At 35.5% G+C, this 26,692-nt stretch overlaps 1 protein-coding gene across 1 annotated transcript; it reads left to right on the top strand.

The window, feature by feature from the left end:
• Positions 1-1,643: 1,643 nt before the first annotated feature.
• Positions 1,644-26,353, top strand: LOC114627008 (vomeronasal type-2 receptor 116-like). Its single transcript, XM_028774668.1, has 6 exons — positions 1,644-1,840; positions 19,571-19,850; positions 20,222-21,016; positions 22,756-22,983; positions 23,231-23,354; positions 25,434-26,353. The coding sequence occupies exons 1-6, from the start codon at positions 1,647-1,649 to the stop codon at positions 26,351-26,353; spliced, it is 2,541 nt and encodes an 846-aa protein (XP_028630501.1). The 5' UTR covers positions 1,644-1,646.
• The last annotated feature ends 339 nt before the right edge of the window (positions 26,354-26,692 follow it).

Below are 26,692 nucleotides of genomic sequence, written 5' to 3'. Positions count from 1 at the left end.
CAAAAACAACAATCTTTATTTACCTTGGAATTCCTATGTAAATCATCATTTATACCCTTAGGTGATGCAGAACTGTAGTCTTAAATTATGCACTCATTCATGCTCCTAACTCATAGCACTACATGTACATATATGTATTATTTTATTCATTTGCTGAAAACAAAATTTAGTTGGAAGTAGCTTTAGAAAACAAGGACCCACCATAGATGCTGGAAATAACACTTGGAAATTTCATGAGAATATTTAGGCTAATGTTTGTTTGTTTGCTTGCTTGCTTGCTTCCTTGCATCTTCTTTGGTTTAAGTCAATTATTTAATCCTTTGGAAAATTGTTAAAGATTTGTATAAAGAACCTCTCATTCTCTCTCCATGTAAAACTTGCTATACTATTCAGTAAGTGCAGACTAAAGTCCTTTGTAAGAGACAGACACTGCCAAATACAAATGCAAAGAGGGACGCACCTACTAGACAAACTTTAGGCAAGCACAGCCACATCTATACAACACATGGGATAACAAAAGACACATGGAGAATGAAGTAGAAAATTCAAATCTTGGCTAAATTATACCAAGGAAAATTGCTTCAATTCCTTTTGTCAATGTAACACCAATACATTATTGGTAATTCTTGGATATATCACTTCTCAACAAAATAAATTGCTTTGAGTTAATGAAGTTTTTCTACTAAGTTTTATATCAGTGTCAGAGCATACTAGTTTAAAACACATCTACATATTTCCCCTGGGCACCAAATATTCTGTATTTCTTGCTGGAAAAGTAGAATATTTAAAAATTATTCATAAATTAATTATAGAGTTACATATCAGCTAAAACAACATTCAAATGTAAGCATAAATATGGAGGAAAATTACGTTGCTGATTTAGAAATGACTGATCACAAGACATTCTAATGGAACCAAAGCCTATGTCATATTTGACAATTCTAACATGCAGTTTAGTTTCTACTTTGATACTGAGTTTCTGATGGACATTTCTAGGGTCAGGATAATCATTGGCTACTTATGAAACTTTAGGGAACTCTCCATAGTAGTAGGCATTCAGATACACAGGAGTCACACAGGTACATGCTTTCTTGTCTTCTGAACACTTAATATGTGAGGATGCTACTCCCTACAATGAACATTCCTGGACATAATACCTGTTATGTCTATAATGAGCTATGGTTATGATAAACTGTTTCTGAAACTTCCACTTTGAAACTCAATTTGGAATGGCTGATGCAATTCACTTTAACTCTTTCAAATGGTGATCAGAAAAACAGTTTGGTGAACTAAACAGGTTAGCAAAATTTCTTAAGAAGTTTCATGCCTGTGGCCTTCATATCCAGTGACATGGATGGAATCATCAGATGTAGGGAGGGGAAACATTGTCATTAAACAAAATTATCAACCCCTGTTTGTCACCTGAACACAGACATTCAAACAGAGAGCCCCGGGTGAGAAAGTGCTTAAGAATCCTCCAGAGGAGAACAAGCAGAAAAGAAAAGTATAGAGGTTCATAAATGTACGAACTACAGTTATAAAAAAAGAGACACACAGGTGTACTCCAGTATACTGATTCTTGGGCTTCAGCCTAAGGATTCATACTGCACTTGGCTCAGGCTCAAGGCATAGGGGATGTGATAAAGATGTTATCTTTGATGTCTGTCTTCCTGATCCTGGAATATTTCTTGCTTTTTAGTGCAGCACATCCCAGGTGCTTTTGGAGAATAAAACCAAATGAAAACAAGGTTGGAGATGTAGAGGATGATTGTTTTTTTTACATATACACAAGACAGGGTCCACTGTTGAATGATCCTTTCAATGGAAATCCAGATATTCAGTAAGTGCTTCTTTCATTCATTTATGTTTCTCATAGTTAATAATGTGTACTAGTGCTAAAGATAGGTTGACCATAATTCTCTGTGTCTATTTTCCCTATTTCCCACTTATGCCACTAAAATAAATCAAAACTGTTTTCTCTCTTTGACTGCTGATTATTTCCCTGTTTCTAGATTAGGCATTTTGCTTAACCATTTAGAATAATATTTGTCAGGCTAAATTACATATACTTTCTATCTTGTTATGAGAGGAATTCACCTAATAGTGACAATTCTTTCTTGGTAAGGATATATGATGTCCCTCAGAAACACAGAGCAAAGCACTGCCCTGAATTTGTTTCTTGGGGGCTGCAATAAAATGATCTTTCAGTGGTCTTCTAGTGTTCCTTCCATTAGTATGGAGAGCCCACTTTCCATGCAGAGATGATCTTCATATTTGCAGTCTTCTTCCTGGGTATGTTTCATATACAGATATTTATCTTTTGTTTGAATAATCTACATATTATCATTTCCAAACTATCTTGCTATGCCTTGTAGCTGCAATCAGAATAGGAAAAAATATTACAGTTTTATCCTTCATTTTCAAGTCTGGTTCATTTAATCATTTGCACAGCCACATTTTTGTTTTATTAAAAATTCCATGTCTTTACTTAAATTCTAACTTAGAAATATATGTAGAAGCCATTCAGGTTATTTGACTAGAGAATTTGTTTACATGTTAGAGTAGGAGATGTCACTTCAAGTATTAACCTGCTATTTTCCTTGTCATGTGCTAGAATAAAAATTCTTTCCTATAGTACATGCCAATATCTAAGAGAGGCATATCAAGGTTACAAATTTGGTCAAATTTCATACTATTGAAGATGGTTTATTGACTTCATACTTTCCCATCATTATTTTGCCCACTATTTAAAATTTTAGACACTCATTCTACAACTACATCTCTATTTTCTATTTTCTAAGCAATAGAAAATATATTTAACATACTCCTTAGTTTGTGTGGTAGGAATCCTTTTCCTTTAGTAGTGAGTTGTGTAGAATTTGGAATTTGATTTCATAAAATCATGGCAAATATCTCCCATTTCATGTTGAGGAAATTGGCACAAATAAAACTCTGTGATGTAGACTTTTTTTATATACGAGGTTCAATGCAGTAGAGTTGTATACCTCGGGACAAAGGTTGTATTCAATTACCTACAGAAGAACTTTGGAGACTGTTGATGAGATTAAAGCAATTTTTAAGAAGAAGTAGAAGTAAGCAGGAGATTTAGTGAAACTACATTAATACAGTGTGTGATGGTCACTGACCTGGATATCAAATATATCTTTATAGATGATGGATGGTGAGAAACATTCTGAGAGTGATTGCATTATAAACCCATAGTCACAGCAAAATGGAACATAGGAAACATGATGTCATAGAAAAGACACACTTGCGGAAGTCATAAGGGAAAAATCAATGGTGTTTGAAATAGAAAATAAAAAATGAGTCTGAATTGTGTTATATTCCCTTTCTCTGGCACTCAAAATATTGGAGGGGAAATCTGTCTTATTAGAAGTCAAGATAGAAACATTTGTACTTCCTCTTACCATTCACACTCCAATCTCATCATAATATGTTCCACTGTACCTAAAAAATGTGATCTTCATTAAAATGATAGAAATTTTATATCTACAAAACAAATAGTTGAAACTAAAGGTCTTTTTTTATATCCAGATTTATGCACTTACATTATGTAAGATGAGAAAGGTAAAAAGAATGCTTTAAATGATAAGAAATAAATTTTCCACTCTAGATTCCTAACTTTCCTTGTTTACAAATAAGAAATCTAAGTTCAATATTTCATAATGTAAAAATGGGTCATGTAGGCATAAATGCCTCAGGTTTACAAATATTGTTATGTGGCCTGATCATTCAGCCTTACTTCCTTTGCTACACTAGCATGTAAACAGACAAGTAGGTATGCGATAGTCTTGGTAATGAAATTGTCTTCATACGCTGTGGAGATGCTTGAGAATGTATTCTGTTATAAACAAAAATATTTAAACTTAATGGAATCCTGGTTTGGCCATATAATGACATATATTGCATATAACAGATATTCAATAACTCACTGAAGTCATATTTTTATCAAAAAATAAAGTAAATGATATTAACTAACACTTAATGGTTATTTATCACATACAAACCATTATCTTGGGGTGTTACATATATTATCTCAGTTCTGATAGACCTAGAAAGGAAGGTACTACTATGGTCTTTTTCTAATATTTTTATATTTTATACTATTTAAAACAATTTTTCATTTAAATATATGGTAATCTTATTCTTTCCATCCCATAAAGTCCTTTTAGACTCTCTTACCTGCCCTACTCACTTAAAGTTCTCTCAACCAACCCACCAAAAAACAAAAACAAAACAAAAAACCCAAGAACAGAAAACACCACTCAAAACCAACCAAACAAACATTAAACAGCAAACATTAAAGAATTTGGCAATCAATGTCTTTCTTAATTAAATTGTACACCTATCAGATGAATATACACTTCAAGTGGAAGCAACTGTTGAGGGGAAAGGGAGAGAACATTGGTTCAATTTGAGTGTCTTCATCCATCTCAATCCAAAACTGTCATAATTCCCATAAGGGTCATGGAAGTGTACAACAGTTTGAAGAGACATTATTGAGGATCCTAGCTTAATAAGAAAAGGAGGAACTGGAATGTTTTTAAATCTTCTCTCCTATTTATCTCAAATTCTCAAAGGAATATAAATCCTGAACTAGGAACCAGAAGACGAAGATCTACAATCAGGTTCATTGGAAGACACTGTGCATGCTGTTTATCCTTTGTAGCTTATGCCTTGAAAACGAGGAAGCTAGGCATCACTCTTAAAATGTTGTTTTGACAAGAATGTTCTACAGATTTAAGACATTGACAAACTTATAACCAATGCCATCCTGTCTCACTTTCTAATAGACAATCTAGTTAAAACTCTCTTCATCCATTTGAGAAACATGTTACTCATGTATCACAGAAATGAATTACTTGGGCTCACATCCTTGATTATCTCCTAATCTAGACAAAACCAAAAAAAAATTGTATTGATACACTGTGAGGAATGCTGTAATAAAAGTCATTACACTACCAAGCTGTTGTTAGTTACTGTGGTAGTTGTTGTTGAAAAACTGAATGATGCTGGGTAAGGATATTTTTAAGATTTATCTTTGAAATCCTCTTTGTATGACCCTGAGTCCAAGTTTAAGCAAATTCTCTTTATATATAAAATTTTAAACATAGATTTATTTAAACATAGATTTATTCCATATGTATTTATTTCTACCAATTCCTAAATAATTCAGTTTTTACTACTGAAAATTATTTCAAAGTTCTATATCCTTTCATAAAAATGACCTTGAGTACTTAGAAAAATGAGATGCTTTCATAAGATAACAAAAGATACAATGTAAAAACTTATAAACATTTTATAAAACAGCAAAACCTGGAAACAACTCCTTAACATAAAGCATAAGGAAAAGTGTCTTTTTGTTCTACTATTACTCAGTATGGCACACAAACTCTTAGGAAGTATCAGAAACATTAGGAAGTAGAATTCAAACTATTTCTATCAGAGATAATATGGTTCGATCATTAAGATTATTTAAAAGTATAATAAAACTCTTATATGACACCAACTAAGTTATGAGCATATAATAAACTTACCAAGATGAGAAGCATTCTATATATCATTACAAACCTGAAAAAAAATAAATCAAGAAAAAATTCCATTTACTTTATCTTCCAAAAGTAAATGAATGAAATGCCAATTATGAAATCCAACCTAACAGATGAAAAATCTATAAAACAAAATCTTTAAAACACTAAAGAAAGAAATGGAAATAGATACTAGAAGACACAAAGGTTCTCAAGGCTCATTGATTAGAAGAAGGAAAATGCAGGCATTGTCAAAAATATTAATTATACTACACAATCTGTAAGATTTTTTTCTGAAGACAATTATTCCAACAAATGTGTAAAAATTAACCTTGTGCCCAACTTAATACTTTACGTTCACCAACTAGGATGCATGGCACTAAGCAATATTCTGAATGCTACCAAAGAAGAAAGATAATCATCAATATCTCCAAGCTATAGTACCAGCAACCTGCAACAATGACTTTCCAGTACAAGTGACTGGTACAAGAGTGACATAAATGCTATTAGAGTACCAAACCACTGTTCTTATATTTAAGGTCCAATGCAAGAGACGGAACTCATACCTGACACTGATAAAGTGGCTAAAGCAGTAGAGACTAGATAGGTCATAGTCTTAGTGAAAAACTACTAAATTTATACTTCAAAACAGCAAAAAAATGACTCCTGCTATATTGCTACAACCATATATCAGTATATGATTCAACCCTCATTAGAGAAGTTGATGGGAATTAACTCAAAGACCCATAACTAGATATGTGCAGAGAATGAGAAACTTTGAATACTTAATGAGATGTCCTTCACCAAGTTTAATGAATTGTAGTAAAATAAGATGCATGGTGCCATTTCAAATTTTTATGTGTGTTGAAACTTCATCAATATCTTAACATTTGGTTAATTTTAATGAAAGTTTCACGGGCTACTGAAAAGACAATATATTCTTCAGTGTTCAGTAGAATGTTCTGTAGGTGTCAACCAGATCTATTTGATTCATAACATTATATGCCTTGAGCTTTTCTGTTTAGGTTTTTTGTTTTTTCTTTTGGTGTAGATTGTTTCGGTTTGTTTGTTTTTGTAGATGACCTGGCTCTGGTGAGATATTGAAGTCATTCACTATTACTCTGCTAGGACCAGTATGTGATTTTAGTAGTTGTGGCATTTCCTTTAGAAACTTGGGTACCTTGTATTGTACATAAATATTTAGAATTTTAATATTCCCTCTGATGTTTCTTTCTTTCATGGGAATATAGTTTATTTGAAGTCTGTATTTCCAGATATTAAAATATCTATCTGTTTGGTTTTTTATCACACATGTTTGAAATATCTATTCTATCCTTTTACCCTAAGGTGATGTCACTTATGGTGGTGTTTTTTATGCAGCAAAAAGATAAATAGTTATTTTTTAATCTAATCTATCTCTCTGTCTTTTTCCTGAGGAATTAACATCATCAATACTGGGAGATATTAATGGATAATATTAATATTCCTTATTTTGTTTCTAGGGTGTGGGTTCCTTTCACCTCCTTTGACCAATAGTTCTGTGATTATTTATTCTTTATGTCCTCTTAGATATAGTTAATCTTCTCTTTATACCTTTTTAATGTTCTTGATCATATTCATGGTGGCTATTTTGAAGATCTTGTACTTCATCTTCATTGCTTTGTATAGGGGCTAGATTCTGGAAAAATATTGTCTTGGCTGTTCATAGTTCTGTTTTCAACTCTGTAATGTAGACAGATATATCATTTAAACTCTTTGTGTACATATCTGGTCTTGTCTTTGTTTAGTGGATTTTCTTTACTTTGGCTGCTATTGACCACTACTAGCCACATTACTAGCCGAATGTGGTGGCTGTACAACAACAGTATCTAAGGCAAATGTGGTGACTATAGGGTTTCAGGGAGAAGCTTGTATTTTGGAAGAAAACAGATCACAGAAGAGTGGAGGTGGGCTATAATGAGAGGCTGAGAGGGCAGTAGGGAAGAACTGGGTGGTTAGGTTTACAGCAAGAAACTGAGTCCTCAAGAGGTGGCTTAAGGAGAGACTCAAGCAGGCAAGCCAAAATAGGACTGAGGTTAAGTATAAAGAGACTGGAATGTAAAACAAAGAAAGATATAGTTCACCCAAGTGTGTGGGCTATGGGTCTCTGGTACAGAGCAGTTCTGTGGTTCTTCAGAAACACAAAGGATAGAAATGGGAAAGAAATATATCCTGAAAAGAATCATGGAATATAATGAATGGGACTTTTATTCCATAGCAAGATCTCAAGTACCTAGGAGATGGCTGTGGGGCTATAAGAAGGAGGCCCTGACAGAAGTAAAATTATCAGCATGAAAAGTCTAGAGAGACTGGAATGGATGGCAGAAAAGAAGATAAAGGAACCAGAATTTCTGGTTCTACAGTGTCACAAAAAAAAAAAAATGAGATGAAGATGGGCTACAAAGGATGGCTAAAAGAAATCACGAGGTAAAATCTCAGGACTCTGAATTTTGGTGGTTATCATCAAATTCAGTTCATCAGAAGAATCATCAGTTTATCCAGTTTCTGGTCAGATTACTACACTTCTGAGGTGAATGAGCATTTCTCTTTTTTATTTGTTATTTTATTTATTTATATTTCAAATGTTATCCCCTATCCCATTTTCCCATCTACAAAACCCCTATCCCCTATCCCCTCTCCTGCCTCTAAGTGGATGTTCCCAAACCCACCCACCCCTGCCTCAGTGCCCTACCATTCCCCTACCCAAGGCCATTGAGCTCCCACAGGACTGAGAGGCTTCCCTCCCAGTGATATCTGTTAAGTCAGTCCTCTGCTACATATCCAGATGGAGCCATGGGTCCCCCCCCCCATGTGTACCTTTTGGTTGGTGGTTTAGTCCCTTGGAGATTGGGGGAAGGGGGTCTGGTTGGTTGATATCGTTGTGCTTCCTATGAAATTGCAAATCACTTCCACTCCTTCAGCCCTTGCCCTATCTTCTCTATTGGGGTCCCAGCACTAAGTCCAATGATTGGCTGCATGCATCGCATCTGTTTTGGTCAGACTCTAGCAGAGCCTCTCAGAGAACAGCTATATCAGGCTCCTGTCAGCGAGTGCTTCTTGGTATCAGCAATAGTGTCTGCAGATGGGATGGATCCCTAGGTGAGACAGCCCCTGGATGTCCTTTTTTTCAGTCTGCTTCATTCTTTGTCCCTGCATTTCCTTTTGACAGGTAGAATTCTAGATGGATATTTTTTTAGGTGAGTGGTTAGCACCATTGCTAAACCAGGGGCCACACCTATCCACTGGATATGGTGTCTACAGGTTCCATCTCCCCTTTGTTGATTATTTTGGCTAATGTCCCCCCTATTGGGTTCTAGGAATCCCTTGGATCCCTGGCATTTGGGACTTTCTAGTGGACACCTGCAGTTTCCCCACACCCACTGCTATATACTTCCTTTCAAAATACTGACCCTCTGTACTTCGACCCCATATCTTCCTATATATGAACCTCCCACCTTTTTTCCCTCTCCCCTTTTTCTCCCTCCCAGACCCCTCTCTCCCTCAACTTCCCGAGATTATTTTCTTTCCCCTTCTGCGTAGGATTGTAGCAACCACACTTTGCTGTGGTCTTCTTTCTTTTTGGGTTTCATATGGTCTATGAGTTGTATCATGTGTATTGTTCCCTTAATTTTTTTCTCAGACCATTTATTCTTTGAGTAGAGGAAAGCTACAGGTATGTTCAAGTTAATTTTGTATCCAGACACTTTGCTGAAGTTTATCAGCTGTAGTTCTCTCAGTGGTTTGCTTTGAGTCACTTTGTAGATTATCATATTATCTGCAAATAGTGATATACATTGCTTTCTCCTTTCTAATTTGCATTCCTTTGATCTCCTTTTGTTTCCTAATTGCTCTGTCAAGAACTTCAAGTACTATATTGAATAGGTAAGAGGACAATGGGCAGTCATGTCTTTTGTGGATTAACAAACTAGGTTTCAAGAATGCTAGCTCTTCTGATGAGCTAATTAAAATTTCAGTGGCTGAGCAAAGGAACTTTCTTGGTGGCTTCAATAATTCACTTTAACTTGGCATTGATTGGTGGATGAAAATAGAGGCTTATTATACATGTGTGATTTTTTTTCTATTTCTATCATTGCGGAAGCTTGGATCTGAAGGTCTGCTCAAATGCTTGCATGTTGCACAATAAGTTGTTCGACTTTTGGTATGGCACTTGCTATATATGTGGTGCACTTAATAGACATATTGTGTATTGGTAATGTGTACTCTCCAATGGAGTTTAGTGATCCAATTTTTTCCTATTATTTTTCCTTTGTATTCTAACATAATGTAGGTTATTGGCAATATTCTCTCCTATGTTGAATCATGGTATTATAGGGGACAAATCCAACTGATCAAACTCCATTCGCATCAACTGAAATCTATAAAGCTGTAAGCCTCCTACCTTTTCTGCTTTGAGATTAAGTCCTTGAAGGATTTTGGTGTGATCATATAAAACTGTCAAAAACAGGTATTGCAACTGAATTCACCATATGGTGTATCATTTGATTTATATTTCAAACATAATTAAATGTGATCAAACACTGAAATAATTATGCTAGTTACTATATACTGCTGCATTTATATCTAATTCTCATTCCCAAACACTTTTGAAAGATTGTATGCTATCACTATTTTTAAATTTTGCAACTATTTGTGTTTTCTAATAAATTTTAACGTAAGACCCTTAAGTGTGAGTACTCAGAAAAAATGATAATTATTAAACTTCTTTGACATTTTTTTAGTAAATACATGGATTAACATCAATAAAGCTCTTTCTACTGGTTGCTTGTGCAACCTTAACATTCAATCCCTTCTTTGAGAGACATACAAAGGAGATAAGTAAAACTTCTCTCAAAGAATGTAAATATATTTATTGAGATCTTTTATTTTAAAAGCAATCTTTCTGCTTTGGTGTTATAATTATGCATATAAAGTTTTTGCATAAACAAGTTTAATTTTTAAGTTAATTAAGTTTAATTTAAATAATAAGTTTATACATTCTTACATACATGAATACATTGAATATTATTCCAACTTTTACACTCCTTTTTTATTCCCTGCACATTGTTTCCATACCCTGTTTTGGGGGAAAAATCTAGTTCTTTTAGTCATACATTTTCTTTATTGTGTCTTGCATATGTTAGAAAAAATATATGGTGGTTGTACTTCTGTATCTATCTTTAGACTGATAAATAGTTTTGTTCATTGTCTTATAAAATTCCATTGCTTTGGGGGTATAAATAAGTTTTCTTGTTTGTATATGATATTTGTTTGTTGTGTATATCCATTTATTTGTTGATTGCATTGCTTGGCTATTGTTTGGAGTGCAGAAAAACTGAGTAGGCAGGTCTGTATATGCTAATTATTGTTCCCTCTTGAATCACAATGAAAAATGGTACAGTTACATAATCATGTAGTAGTTTCGTTTTTACTTTATGAGAGTTTTTCAAAGAATTATCTACAGTGTCTGGCCTGTCTTACATGCCTATGAACTAATTCTTTCATTCCTTCACACATCCATGACAGAATGTTTTGTCTTTTGTTTTATGAGTAATATATAAGAATAATACAATAATAAAGTATCTACATCTTACTCAGAAGACATTTCATGATAAGTATATATATTGTGCATTTTTACATATATACAGGTCATGTGCACTTCCTTTTAGATGTCTTTACTCATGATTTTTTCCATTGATTGCATGAATTTTTTGCATTATTTTTCATTCTTCATATTTTGTGAATGATGGTCCTTGATGATTTAGTAGTCTAAAACTTTTTTAATTCTTATTTTTCTCTGTCATCATCAACAATACCAACTTTCCTTATGTTCTTTGTGAATTAAAACTTATCAGCTATATGATTTGATGTGCCAATGTTTTGGCAGGAGATATGGCAGAGTAGATATAAAGGTATAATGCTCTTTCAGACTTCTGTGTTCTGTTTCCAGAACTCATATGGTTAGTGCATAACCTTCTGCAAGTCCAAATCCAACGGATTCAACACTGTATTTGGACTTTGGTGGGTACACATGTACTTCATATATATAACTATACAAAAATACTCATAAATATAAGGTGAAATGAATTGAAGTCTATGGAAGGTTTCATATGTACCATAAATAATACCTCTACCCTGCCATACCTCCCACCTTTTTCTCTAGAGTCTAATCCAATGAGTCTCCCTAACCTCCTCACCCATGACTTCACGCCATACTGCCAGATCCAGCCCATGTTCCATATCCAGAGCACTGTATTGTCTGGCTACTCCTGTCAGTGCTGCAAACAACCTCTAGACTTTCTCCAGGACCCAATCTATGTGCCAATACCTGCAAGTCCCTCCTATGCAGCACCAAACCTCTCCATACAGCCAGAACTTCAGCATCCTTCTCCAGGATATAGCTCTATAAGAGTCCCTGATGCTCCCTAGAAACAACTTTTTCCAACATGACAGGTCTGGCATACATGCCACATCCCGTGTCATGGCCTAGTCTGAACACATATGCCTGTGCTGCAAGTTGCCTTTGGGATTCTCCATAACCCAGCCTATTCACTACCATCCACAGGTCACCTTCTAAACCAGATCCAACCTCTTCACCCAGCCATATACAAAGGAATAATCTACTGAATTTTTCTAACAGTTCTCATCCATGCCGTCTTCCTATCCCACCAGACTTCACCCCAGCTCAACAGAGTGCTACAATCTTGTTTTCTCTCCACTCTCTGTGCCACAAATGATCTCTAGGACTTGGCCAATACTCTCCCTGCCTTTTTACAAGCCCATTGGACCTTTCAATACCACAACCAATCTTATCATACAACCAAATCTCCCAACAAAATTCAAGCTTAGACCAAGAGGCACATTCTTACTTTCAACCTGACTTCAATAAACCAAGATATTTGATACTTCTAGATCCAACTTGTTTGCATATATTCCTTTCTAATTGTTTTCCCAAAATCAGTTACAGAATTAACAATAAAAGTCCAGAAGCCTAAATCTCACTGTTAAAATACTAACAATATAAAAAAATCAAGCCAATACCTGTTTTTCCAAACTCTACCAGTTCTATAGAAATGTTCACTAATAGGAATTACCTAGATGAAGCCAGGACACAAAAAATTTTAAATAATTTTAAAATAATAATAAAATGTATTTTAAAAACCAGTAAGACTAAAGACATAGAAAATACAGAGCTCAATAAAATTAAAGATAAATAGTTAAAGGAGAAAAAGTGCCTGGGTGATCCCTAAGAAAACAAGAAACTGATAGAAATTAGGAAGACATTCCACGTACTCAGAACAGAATTTAGGGGTTTGGTTTGGTTTGGTTTGGTTTGGTTTGGTTTGGTTTGGTTTGGTTTGGTTTAGATGATGTGGTGGTGGTGGTGGTGGTCATTAAATTATTTATTTATTTTATTTTATTTTATTTTATTTTATTTTACTTATTCACTTTACATCCTGCTCATTGCCCTTATCAACTCGTCCCAAAATTCTTTCCTAAACCTCTTCCCCTTCTCCTTTGGTGGGTGGAGAACTCCTGGGTATCCACCCATCATGGCACATCAATTCTCTGTGAGGATAGTTGCATGCTCTCCCACATTAGGCAGACAAGGTAGCCCAGATAGAAGAACATATACTACAGACAGGCAACAGCTTTTGGTATACCCACTGTTCCAGTTGTTTGTGACACAAAAGAAGTCCAAACTGCACATCTGCTACATATGTGCAGAGAGACCTAGGTCAAGCCTATGTATGTTCTTTGGTTGGTGGATCAGTCTCTGAGAGCCCAAAGGGTACAGAGTAGTTGACTCTGCTGATCTTCCTGTGGAGTTCCTATTCCTTTCAGGGCCCCAATCCTTCCTGATGTTCTTCTATAAGAGTCCCTGAGCTCCATCCCCTGTTTAGATGTAGGTGTCTGCATCTGTCTGAGTCAGCTGCTAAAATCAAAAATGCAGGTTGCACATGTTGGTAAGAATATGAAGAGGAACACTCCACCGTTGCAGATGTGATTGAAAAATGATACAACCACTCTAGAAATCAATCTGTAGATTCATCAGAAAATTAGAAATAGATCTACCTAAAGACCCAACTATACCACTCTTGGGCATATACCCAAAAGATGTCCCACCATGTCACAGGGGCACATGCTTCACAATGTTCATAGTGGTCTTATTTGTGATAACCAGAGGCTGGAAACAACCCAGATGTCCCACAACGAAAGAATGGATACAGAAAATGTGGTTCACAATGGAACACTATTCAACTATTAAGAATGAAGATATCATGAGTTTTTCAGGTAAATAGATGGAACTAGAAAATATTATATTCTGAGTGACGTAACTCAGATCCAAAAGGATATGCATGATATGTACTCACTAATAAGTGGATATTAGCCAAAAACAGTACAGAATACCCAGGATACAATCCACAGAACTCAAAAAACTGAACATGCCAAAGGACCCAAGTGAGGATGTCTCAATCCCGCTTGTGAGAGAGAAGAAAGCAGAGGGCAGAGGAAGGAAATTACCTGAGTGTGGAAGGAAGGAGAAAAGGAGAACATAATCAGTTATTGCAAGGGTGGGTAACAGGAGTGAGGCCCTGAAGGCCAGCAGAAAGAATGGAAACAGGAAACCTCTGGAAATAGGAGATGGGGGGACCCCCTAAAATGTACCAGAGACTTGGGAGGGGAGAGACCCTCAGGACTCAGAGGGAGGAACCTTAGATAAAATTCCCAACAGGGAAAGGGAACTTATAGAGTCCACCTTCAGCAGAAAGACAGGGCATCAAGTGGAGGGACAAGGTTGCCAACCCACAATGAAAAATTCTGGCCCAGAATTGTCCCTATCTAAAAGAACCGCAGGGATAAAAATAGAGAAGATACTGAAGGAAAGGAGGTTTGTTGACCACCCCAAACTGGAAACCAACTCAAGGGGATGTTCCAAGGCCTGATACTATTACTGATGCTATGGTGTGCTTACAGACAGGAGCTCCCTCCATGAGGCCCAACAAGTAACTGAGAGAATCATATGTAGATATTTACACCCAACCAATGAACAGAAGCCAGGGAACCCTGTGGTTAAATTAGGGAAAGGCTAGAAAAAGCTGAGGAGGAAGGTGACCTCATAGGAAGACCAGCAGTCTCAACTAACCTTAACTTTCAAGATCTCTTAGACACTGAGCCACCAACCAGGCATCATACACTAGCTATTATAAGGCCACTGACACAAATCCAGAAGAGGCCAACCTGGTCTGACCTTTGTAAGAGAAGATACACCTAACCCTGGAGAAACTTGAGGCCCCAGGGAATATGTATGTCTTTTGAGGTAGGGTTTTGGGAATCCTCTTGGAGACAGGAGGAGGAGGAAGAATGGGATCCTCAACTGTTGGAGGGCAGACTGGGAGTGGGATGATTGGACTATAAAAAAGGATTAAATAACAACAACAACAACAATAATAATAACAAAAACATCTCAAAGAAAAGCTTTGTTAGTAGAGTGCATTATATAGACGATCAAATTGTTTTGAAGATAAACTAGAGGACATAGTTTATATAAGCAAGAAATATAAAAATTTGTAAAAAAAAAAAAAAACATTAAAAATAACACAATGAAAAACACCAAATCTTCAAATTCAGGTAAAAATGAGGAAGAAGCATACTAAATTAATAAATTAAACCAGATATTCCACAAGATTATGGGAGAAAAACTTCCCCAAACTAAGGACGACACAGACATGCAGATATAAGACTTACACAGAACACCAAATAGACAAGACTAGAAAAGAAAATCCCTATAGCATGTGAGAGAGTTAAAACATTAAGTATACAAGACAAAAAAAAAAAAAAAACTTTGTTGAAAGCTGCAAGAGAAAAAACACAAGTTGCATGGTAATGGTCCCAGTCTAACTGGATGTTGGCACGTAGAAGAATGCAAAGGGAACGGCATCTATCATCCTGCACAAAACTCAAGTCCAACTGGATCAAAGAACTCAACATGAAAGCAAATACAATGAACCTGATAGAGAAAGTGGAGAACAGCTTTGAAGGCAAATGCCACAGGAAACAACTTCCTGGACAGAAAAACATCAGCAGAATAAGCACTAAGACTGAAAATTGATAAATGGGACTTCATGAAACTGAAAAGCTTCTGTAAGGCAAAAGAAAGCATCAATAGGACAAAATGGTAGCCTGCAGAATGAGAAAAGATTTTCACCAACTCCACGTATGACATAGGGCTAATTTCCAAAATGAACAAAGAAGTTAAGAGACATCAACAACCAAATACTTCAATTTTAAAAGGAGAATTTGGAGCTGGAGTGATGGTTCACTTAACAACTCAATTGCTAGCAACTACACAGTGGATGTCAACTATCTGTAATTCTAGTCCCAGGGTATCCAGTGACACTGATGGTATAAGACATGCAAATGGTATACAGACATACATGCAGCCAAACAACTATACACATAAAATAATAAACTTTTTTTAAAATTAAGGCTGTAGTAAAAGTGGTGCAGAAATTGTGACAATGGCCAATTTTATAGATCAAAGTTTAGATCCATCACCTGAAAGGGACCCCCATCCCTAACACTACCCAAAGGGCCAGGATTGAAAGATTTGATAGCCTGGTGACCTTAGGATAGGACCAAGAACAACTGGCAAAAAAAAGATGTAACAGTGATGAAAAGATGCTATAAATTTGAAAGAGAGCAAGATATAAGATAATGGTGGTTCTTGAAGAGGTGAGAAAGAAGGGAAATATGATGTAGTTATGATCTCAAAACAAAGGTGAATATTTTATTAAATATAATGTGTTCATGAAACTTAAAAGTGTAATTCTAAAAAGTAAGATAAATACATTAATTCAAAGATAGCTTATTTGGGAAAAACTATGAATTTTAGTTATTAAAAATTCATGTAAGTATAACAGAAATAGTTTACTTAGCACACTCAACAACTGAGTATAAAAACAATCCATCTCAGAATGGCAAGAAAATAGAAAACAAGGCAAAACTTTAGGTCTTTATGAATGTAGGAGAAATTTTAAGAAATAAAGTAATAAAACACACTAGAAAATTATTTAAGCAAGGAAAACAAAAAATTAAAAAGTATATACATTTTTCATCTAATGTAATAGAAGATACATAACAAAAATTTGGATCTAGTGTATTTGATATGTGTTATAGTCATAATACAACACATAATATGCTATACAAAAATATAAGTATTCACAACAAAAACATTTAAATAATTCGAATTGTTAGAAAAAAATGTCAAATTTGACAGGCATGTGTATACTTACCTCTAATCCTAAAACTCGGGTTATAGAAGCAGATACAACTCTGTAATTTTGATGGTAGCTTGGTCTACACACACACACACACACACACTAACACATACAACAACAACAACAGCAAAAACAGGCAACAAGAGCTACCATAACGAGACCATGGAGTTAAAAGGAATACTCTTTTTTTATATAATTTATTTTTTCTCAAATCATAATTCATTCACACAGGGGTTATAAACACAGAAAGGCAGGATGTGGGGAAGGGGATGACACTGGAGTGTGGGTGTTCAGGGGAATACAGATATCTTCAGAACTGGGTATCGGCTGGGTGAAGGTTCAGGGGACAAGTCACTAAGACTCTGCCTATGACTTGCTTGTCCTTATCTAAGTTGGTATTGTCTGCCAAGGCTACCTATTTACAAGGTCTATGACTACTCAGGCTTGTAGATTTCTATAAAAGCTGCCTGTTTACATTAGCTTATAGCCATCTGTTTCAATGTTTTTCCACTGAGACCCAAGACTTGGTGTTAGTATACATGTATGACAGGCCTATTGCTGATTTTAGGCCTATGGTTGATTTTAGGCCTTCAGTGTATAAGCAGGGCTGCCCCTGACATCTCCTCCCTTCTCTAAGTATAGAAGGGCTGTGGCAATTCTAATCTTGTGAAGGCGGGGATAGAGACCTGACCTCCTGCAATTGAAGGGGACCTTGTAATGGCTCCAGTCCCCCTGTCATTGTCCAGTGAGGCATGAGGGCTATACCCATCCCGATGTCTTTTTCCTGCAGAGGGGATACTCTTAAAAGTCATTTAAAAGCATATGACAACATATGTTGTTAAAATATATTAAATAAAATTATGGAAATAAAAATCAAGGTATTATAGAAAGAACAAATTTGTACAAAATACAAAACAACCAAAATAGTCTTTCCACACTGCCCATGTATGTGTCCAAATGCCCTTGTTCTTGACTCTCATAGTAACTTAAAAAGAAAGTTATACAGTGTTCAGAGTCCTTGATGGCCTGCAAATGAAGGAGGAGGATGTCCTCAAATTCCTTACTAAAAGAACCTGCTCTGATAACACCAGCCTTGATGAAGCAATACATCTACAGAAGGAAATGTGATCTACAGCATAAATCTGAAAAAAACATGGAAGACATTGTTGCTTGAAGCTCTGTCTATCATTGCCATTAAGAACCCTGTTGATGTCAGCATCATCTCCTTCAGAAACACTGGCCAGTGATCACTGCTGAAATTTCTGCTGCCACTGGAACCATTCCCATTACTGGCTACATTATACCACCAACTGGGATCTTCATTAACCAGAACAAAGAAGCTTTCAGGAAGTCATGGCTATTTCAGGGCTGACCATCAGACCCTCAGAGAGGTGTCTTTTTTCAACCTGCCCATATTTGCTCTTTGTAGCACAAGACTCCCCTGTGTACTAGACGGAAATTCCAATTCCATGCAATATCTAGGAGTTCATTTAGCAGGACTAATGTAGTATACGCTGGCCACAAAGAAATATTCCCTGATGTGGTCCCTGGAAGTATTCTACCTGTGCCACTATCTCCCATGGGCACCTATGGGAGGATATGCTTGATCTCTATTTCTACAGCGACTCTAAGAGCATTTAGAAAGAAGTGCAGGATGCTTCTGAGAACATGTAGCCAAAAAGACTAAAATAGTCTAGCTACTGAGTTCACTACTGCTCAGCCAGAGAAGGGTGGCAGTGGGCAGGTGCCCTCTGCAATGATTTCTGTAGTTCCTTACTAAAGACTGGAGTGGCCAACCACCAATACAGGTCAGCAGCTCCATTAGTACAGACCACTGAGTAGATTGAAGCCACCACTGAGTGATCCTGAGCTGATCTACTAACACCTGAACCAAAGGGAGAATAGGTCGGAGGATAATACAGTTCCTAAAAGCTTGAAAAAAACCATAACTCAGAGTCAATATAGTGATGTTAATTTAAGTATAAAATGCATTATTGGAAGGATATTCATTTAAGTATAAAAATGTATAAGTGCCCCCTGTGTAGTGCAGGGAGCTCAATCCTCATACAGTAACAGTCATTGTTATCCTCAGCCTATTATCACTCAAAATTGCACAGCCACAGAAAATTAAAAGAACAGAATTCTATGAAATGAAGAAGAAAGAATAAGAAATGTTGTTAGTTTCATTGTCTATAAATCCGATAACCTCCTAAAAGCTGTTTATACAGGTAAATTTAATGAGCTATTTCTCATTTACTACGTTAAGAACTTTGTTAGGGATGATTCTAAGGGTGAAAACATCAAAATCTAGGTAGCTTGTGTAATTCATTCATTCATTTTCTACATACAGTAATTCTTTGACTTCCAAGATAAAGCAATGAGTAGATTCAGAATTGGCTAACACCTACTTTCTAGTCCATGAACAGCACAAAGACTTTTTACCATGTTCAAAGATAACAGAGGTGAGCTATGTGAATTTTCAAAACAATACAATTTGAGTAAAGCATATTCTCCCCCTCAAAAAATACTTTTAAATGTTCTTATACTATTCCACAGATTGCATATTCTTACATACCACAGACCTGTGTCACCATTGAAATGGGTCAGGGAAACAACATTCAGTCATAATCAGTGTAGTGAAGGTAATCTAAGTTTAACATGTGTTGTACTTAAACTCTCGTGATCTTTGTGTTCTGTTTTCAGATTGACAACCAGGAATATCCACCTGATTTTGTCTCTATTGTTTGCCATCAAACAAATAAACAGGAGCATTCGTATTTTACCAAATATTTCTCTGACACTTAAGGTCAACTGTGTCAAAAAGGAAGATCTACAAGTAATTAGCATGTTCTCAAACAGAGATGCAACTATTCCTAACTACAACTGTAAACATGGAAGGAGATTATTAAGTGTACTTACAGGACCACGGTGGTTTTCATCTGTTGTACTTGGGCCACTCCTATACATCTTTGCAATACCACAGGTGAGATTACCTGGATTTTTTAATGAAACTATCTCCTTCCCTGCCACCTTTCTGAGTACTACAATAGATTAGAAGGCATAGACTGGATTTATGTCTGTTATGATTCAGGGGTTGAAGCATAAACTCTCATTTTCTGGCATGTACATGACAGCTATATCAGAAATAGATGTAACAAAGTGGAGATGTGGCATGTTTTAATGTAAGATAGTCTTATACGTAGTTTTTGAGAAAAATCACAGAAAGGTAGAATTGCAATAACTATATAAACAATTTATACTTCCCAATGCTCCCAGATATTAACTGGCATGCTCAGAAATACTGAAATGTATGCATTCTAATTTATTCACATTATTTATGTTTTTGTCCTTTAGCTTTACTATGGCCCATTTCATCCTCTCCTGAGTGACCGGGAACACTATCCGTATCTATACCAGATGTCTCCAAAAGACACATTTCTGGCCCTGGCCATGATGGCCTTGGTGGTTCATTTTAGCTGGAATTGGGTGGGACTAGTCATTTCAGATGATGAACTAGGCATCCAGTTTCTCTCTAAGTTGAGAGGAGAGATGCACAAACACAGAGTCTGTTTAGCCTTTGTGAATATGATCATAGAAAATATACAATTACACCAGAAAAGAGCTGAAAAGTATTATAACCAGATTGTGATGTCATCAGCAAAAGTTATTATCATTTATGGGGACCCAGACACTCTAACTGTACACTTTAGACTGTGGCAACATTTAGGCATTAAGAGACTCTGGATCACCACCTCACAGTGGGATGGGAGTAAAGGAGACTTCCTTCTTACCTCCTTTCATGGGATTTTCATTTTTTCACATCCCCATTCTGAGATTCCAGGTTTTAAAAATTTCATCCAGACAGTGCACCCTTCCAGCTACAATAAAGATACTTCCATTGCTAGGTCATGGTGGATGTATTTTAACTGCTCATTGCCATCTCATTGTAAGACACTGAAAAACTGTTCAACTAAAATCCTACTAGAATGGTTATCCAAGCACCAGTTTGAAGTGTCCATGAGCGAGACAAGTTACAACTTATACAATGCTGTCTATGCTGTAGCCTATGCACTTCATGAAATGCTTATTCAACATACAGAGCATTGGCAAAAGAATATTGGAAAAGGACTGGAATTTTACTCCTGGAAGGTAATAATATTCCCACTGAATAGTATGAAGTGTCAACATATGACTCAAAGTTTACCATAGGCAATAAATACAAGTAACTTACAAAACTTTCTCCCAAGTGGTTTTATTTCTGTACCCCTTTGCTGCATATAACATAAACCTGGTTACTGGTATGAATTAATATAAAGAGACAACAGCATACTTGAAACATTAGAATCAATGTTATTGGTTATTCTCCACAACGTCATAGTAAGACCTTGTTGCTGAAGACACTCATAGTAATTGCATAGAACGTGGGGAAATCAATCGGATCATCAACTGAAATCTCCACCCTTATTGACTAGTCTTCATAGTGCTGGAAGATGGGATAATGGTATGCCAACAAGATTATGCCACAAACATTAGAGGGCTATCCAACATAAGTCCAACTTTATCATTGGATTTAAGATCCACTTCATAAGGTGGTGCCCATACCTGACACTGTTAGTATAGCTGAAAATCCTAGAAAGAATAGATCATGGCCCAAGAAGAAAACAACTGTTCTGCTAAATGAACATACAATAAGACAACTCTTAATGATGTGATACAATATCTATATATCAGGTCATTCATCACTCAACCCTAATCAGAGAAGCTACTTCCTGTATAGGTAATAACTAACACAGAGACCTACAACTGTACAAAGTACAGAGAGTGAGAGACTTTGAAGGAATTATCTCTAACTCTGATGTCTCTGTCATACAATTTACTGCCAAGACCATGCATCTATGTCAAAGAGGAGATAGAAAAAAATGCAAGAGTCATAAGTGATTGAAGATTTTTAAGAAAACATTATTTTATAAGAAGAACAGGGTAGAACTATATATAGAACCAGAGAAATTACGGTAGCATTCACAAGACCTCTCAAGAATGAGCCAGACAAAATCCTAAGACAAGTGAGAAGTGAGCACACATTTTCACCTTTGCCAAAGAAGCTATTTGCAATTTATATGTTCCTTTAGAAGGAAAATCAATTTTCCTCATTGGAATGACACTGTATATATATAAGCTACACTTCAGAACAGGTCTGATGCTCAAGAATTAGCCAACACAAATTGGAATTCATGTCTTTAGTGGCTTGTTTTTAGGGATTTAGGGTTTTTTAAGAATGAGAGAAAGAACAGGAAATTGAGTGTGTTGAGATAGAGGGAAGGTGAGAGAGGTGATGAGGGACTGGAATGTATATGACACAATTATACTGAATAAAATTCTCAAAGAACTTTTAAAAAATAAAAGAAAGAACTTAAGTTGATGAATTTTGTCCAACACTTACCCATTGTTATATTTTCAACATTTGAAACAAAGTTTGTATATAGCAGCAAAAAGCACAAGTGTCCTTTAAATGCTCAAGAATCCATTGGTGATATAATGAAGAGTTTATTAACATATGTTAGGTAATTACGCAACTTTGTTTATGTACTAAGGAACTCTACTCATTAGCTGATGGTCTGATAATACTGATGAGGCAAAAGAGGTCTCAATCTCCGTGACTATTACTAAATTGTGAATCTTGAAAGCTATTATCTCCATTGTGAAACTGATATTTCCAATCCATAAAGATGTTTAGTTCTATTTGTATATTCTTTTCTTTCATTGTATTGAGGACTTCTAATAATGTAACATTTTAGAATAGATAAGTGAAATTAGAAACATTCATATTTTCAGATTATCTTTCCTAATGTGCATCTATAGTTTAAACTACAACAATAAATTTATTTCAGATGGCCCCTTTTCTGGAGAACAACAAATTTATAAATCCTTCTGGATATCAATTCAACATTAATCAAAAAGGGAAACTGGATACAGAATATGACATTCTCTATGCCATGAATTTTCTACCAGCTATTGGACTTAATGTGAAAATAGGAAAATTTTCCCAACATTTTCTGCATGGTCAGCAATTATATATAACTGAAGACATGATAGACTGGACCATGGACATTAGACAGGTGAGTTGGACTTAAGAAACATTCTTAACTATAAATGAATAAATATCACTTATTTATTTATATTTTATATCACAAAAGACATATTAAAATATGTTTATATACTATTTTAAAATTACAATAAAATATTAGTCTTTGATTTGTTGTACTTGTAAATAAATGAAAAATTTTAGTGATATGACTGCAGATCGCCGTTTTTATTATGAAGTAGGCCAAACTCATTTTACTAACACATATCTAATTGTGTTAGACACTGCCATCAGTATGCAGTATGCCCTGCAGTGTAGGATTCCGAAAATCCCTTCAGAAAGGAAAGGCTGTATGCTGTTTTGATTGTACTCCATGTCCAGAGAATGAAATTTCTAACATGACAGGTAATTATATGCCTTACCAACTGGTCATTTGCATTTTTGCAACAGGTAAATTTGTCAACCAATATATAGATATGTTACTAGAGAATCCATTATAATGCTGCAATATATAATTTTACATAGATAGTAGAAATTTTATAAGTGGTGTGTGGTATCGGTCTTGTCTCAAGAGTTTGGGGGAAATTTTGAATGTGTTATAATTGGTAGTATATCAAGTAACAGACACACATAATAATTATTGTAGGAGTGAGTAGAAATAGATAAACAATAAAACTAAACTTTCATATCAAGACAAGTGCATAAATAGTTCAATAAAATTTTAACATGAACTAAGTAGAGCTGGATGTAGTACTCAGACATAAAACAATGCATTAAAATGAATGTTCAGCATTAACTTGGGCAGTGACGGTATGTGTCTTTAATCCCAACACTCACATTCAGGAGGCAGAGGCATGTCAATCTCTATGAACTCAAGGTCAATCTGCTCTACAGAGTGAGTTCCATTAAAGACAGAGCTACACAGAAAAACCCTGTCTTGAAAATACAAACAATGAAAACAACAACCATAAAGACTATTCAGCATTTTTGGCTATACAATATAGTGGATAATGCAAGAAAAAGTTGAAATGAATACTGTATTGAAATACTGCAATGAAATGTTTATTCATATGATATTATAACACAAATATAAAAGCAAAATCAATGAACTAAATGCATTGTCTTTGTCAGTTCAACACAGAATAATATTATATTGCAATTATTTTCATTTAACTTGCTACTTGCATATATTTCAAAAACCATAAATATAACATTTTTATTACATATAGTAATGATGAAATGGTTACAAAATAATTCAAAAGAATAAACCAGTTATTCTCAAACTTCCTAAAACTGTGACCCTTTAATATAGTTCCTAATGTTGCGGTAACACCTCCTCTAACCATAAAATTATTTTTGTTGCCATTTCATGACTGCAATTTTGCAACCCTTATGAATCATAATGTAAATAGCTGACCAAGCCAGCTTGGTCAGTGAAAAGGGTCTTGAGGGAGGAGAAATACAATTAAACAACATTATAACATGACTGCAGACAGTGCTGAAGCTAAAGCCGGTTTATTTTTTTCCAGTCTGATTTTATACCATCCTAGGTATATGCAAAGAATAGAGTCAGAACAAGGACAAAGACAAAGTAGTCTAGAAACAAACAGGCACACACAGAGTGGTTAAGGACCAAACAAAGCAAAAAGGATGTGTCATGATATTGTACTAAGGAACATAAAGAACCAAAATACAAAGAACACATTCTTCAGCTTTGTGAAGAATCTTGAGCTTTGTCCTAGCCCAATGTCAAAAACTTATCTGATCCTACTCCCTTGTCCTACTACATTGTAAGTATTCTTGGTAATATCCTTGAAGCTGCACCAAGAGCTCTCCACAAATAATTGTCTGTGTTTTCCAATGGTCTTAGGCAACATATAAAACTTTGAGAAGCACTAGATTACCCATATGCTAAGATAACAGTTTAGAAAAACAAGATGAACTTAAAATAACTGAATATGTATGCTACTGATAGAAAGACTGATATTACAAAATTTAAATTAGATACGGTTTTCCAATTCAATTGAAATTTTAAAATTGAATGTACTGCAGTGTAACTTTCAAGGTAAGTTTAGAAGGAGATTCTTGCACCCTCATAGGATTATGTGACATTGCTTATTATTAAAAGATGGAAAACATTCTTGCAGTGGTGTTTTCTAATTAAGGACTCGTCCTTTGAGTAGATTAATACTCAAACCTAATTTTAAAAAATAGTAAAAATATTATGTGCTCTAAAATTCTCACATAGAAATATAAAACAAAAAAAAAAGATTTATAAGAAGTAGTGACATCAGGTGCTAATTACTTCATAGAGTTTTTGCCTTCTTACATAGTACTAGTTATGTCTATTAAAAGGTGATTTGCGAGAAGATGTATGTCCAATGAATAATGCCCATTTGGCCAAAACTTTCCAATCATTAATTTAAAATTTATGTGAAAAATAGAGATAAAATAAAACTGATAATACTTTATTTCCTGTACTAGACATGGATCAATGTGTGAAGTGTCCAAATGATCAGTATGCCAACATAAAACAAACTCACTGTCTAAAAAAGATTGTCACCTTCCTGGCTTATGAAGACCCTTTAGGAATGGCTCTGGCCTCTTTAGCCCTATGCTTCTCTGCTCTCACAGCTTTTATACTCAGTATCTTTTTGAAGCACCAAGACAATCCCATTGTCAAGGCGAATAACCGACTTCTCAGCTACATTCTGCTCATCTCTCTGATATTTTGTTTTCTTTGTTCCTTGCTCTTCATTGGCCACCCCCATGTGGCTACCTGCATCCTGCAGCAGACTACATTTGCAGTTGTTTTCACTGTAGCAGTTTCTGCTATTTTGGCTAAAACAATTACTGTGGTAATGGCTTTCATGATCACTGATCCAAGAAAAAAAATAAGACAGATGTTAGTAACAAGGGCACCTAACTATATCATTCCCATCTGCACCATGATCCAACTTATTCTCTGTGGAACCTGGCTAGGAACATCTCCTCCATTTGTTGATACTGATCCACACTTTGAACATGGCCACATCATCATTTTCTGCAACAAGGGTTCAGTTATTGCCTTCTACTGTGTCCTGGGTTTCTTGGGCCTATTAGCCCTGGGGAGTTTCACTGTAGCTTTTCTGGCCAGAAATCTGCCTGATAGATTCAATGAAGCCAAGCTCCTGACATTTAGCATGCTGGTGTTTTGTAGTGTGTGGATTACATTTCTCCCTGTCTATCATAGCACCAAGGGAAAGGCAATGGTGGTTGTGGAAATCTTTTCTATCTTGACTTCCAGTGCAGGGTTGCTTGTTTGTATTTTTTTCCCAAAGTGCTTCACAATTTTGTTAAGACCTATGGTGAATTTTACTGAAAAGTTCAGTGGCACACATTCTAAGATTGAAAGTATCCCTTAAATTTTAGTAATGTATTAATTCCACTCTCCTATAAAAAAAATTGTTTTTTAAAAAGAGGTCAAAAATACAAACTAGGGGGTTGGGAATTTAGCTCAGTGGTAGAATGCTTGCCTAGCGAGCACAAGGCTTTGGGTTCAGTCCTCAGCTCTGAAAAAAAATACAAACCAGAGGGGGAAAACGTATCTTCAACAAATGGTGATGGTTAAATAAAATAGATGGATAGTGAAGAATGAAAATAGATCCATATTTATCACTATGCACAAGACTCAACTTCAAATGTATTAAGGACCTCAACGTAATACCAGATGTCTTGAATCTGATACAAAAGATAGTGGGGAA

Source organism: Grammomys surdaster, unplaced genomic scaffold (genome assembly GCF_004785775.1).
Source record: "Grammomys surdaster isolate TR1022 unplaced genomic scaffold, NIH_TR_1.0 242, whole genome shotgun sequence".
Lineage (NCBI taxonomy): Eukaryota > Metazoa > Chordata > Mammalia > Rodentia > Muridae > Grammomys > Grammomys surdaster.
Note: the sequence above shows the minus strand (reverse complement) of the source record. Positions and strands in the feature narration are given on the sequence as shown.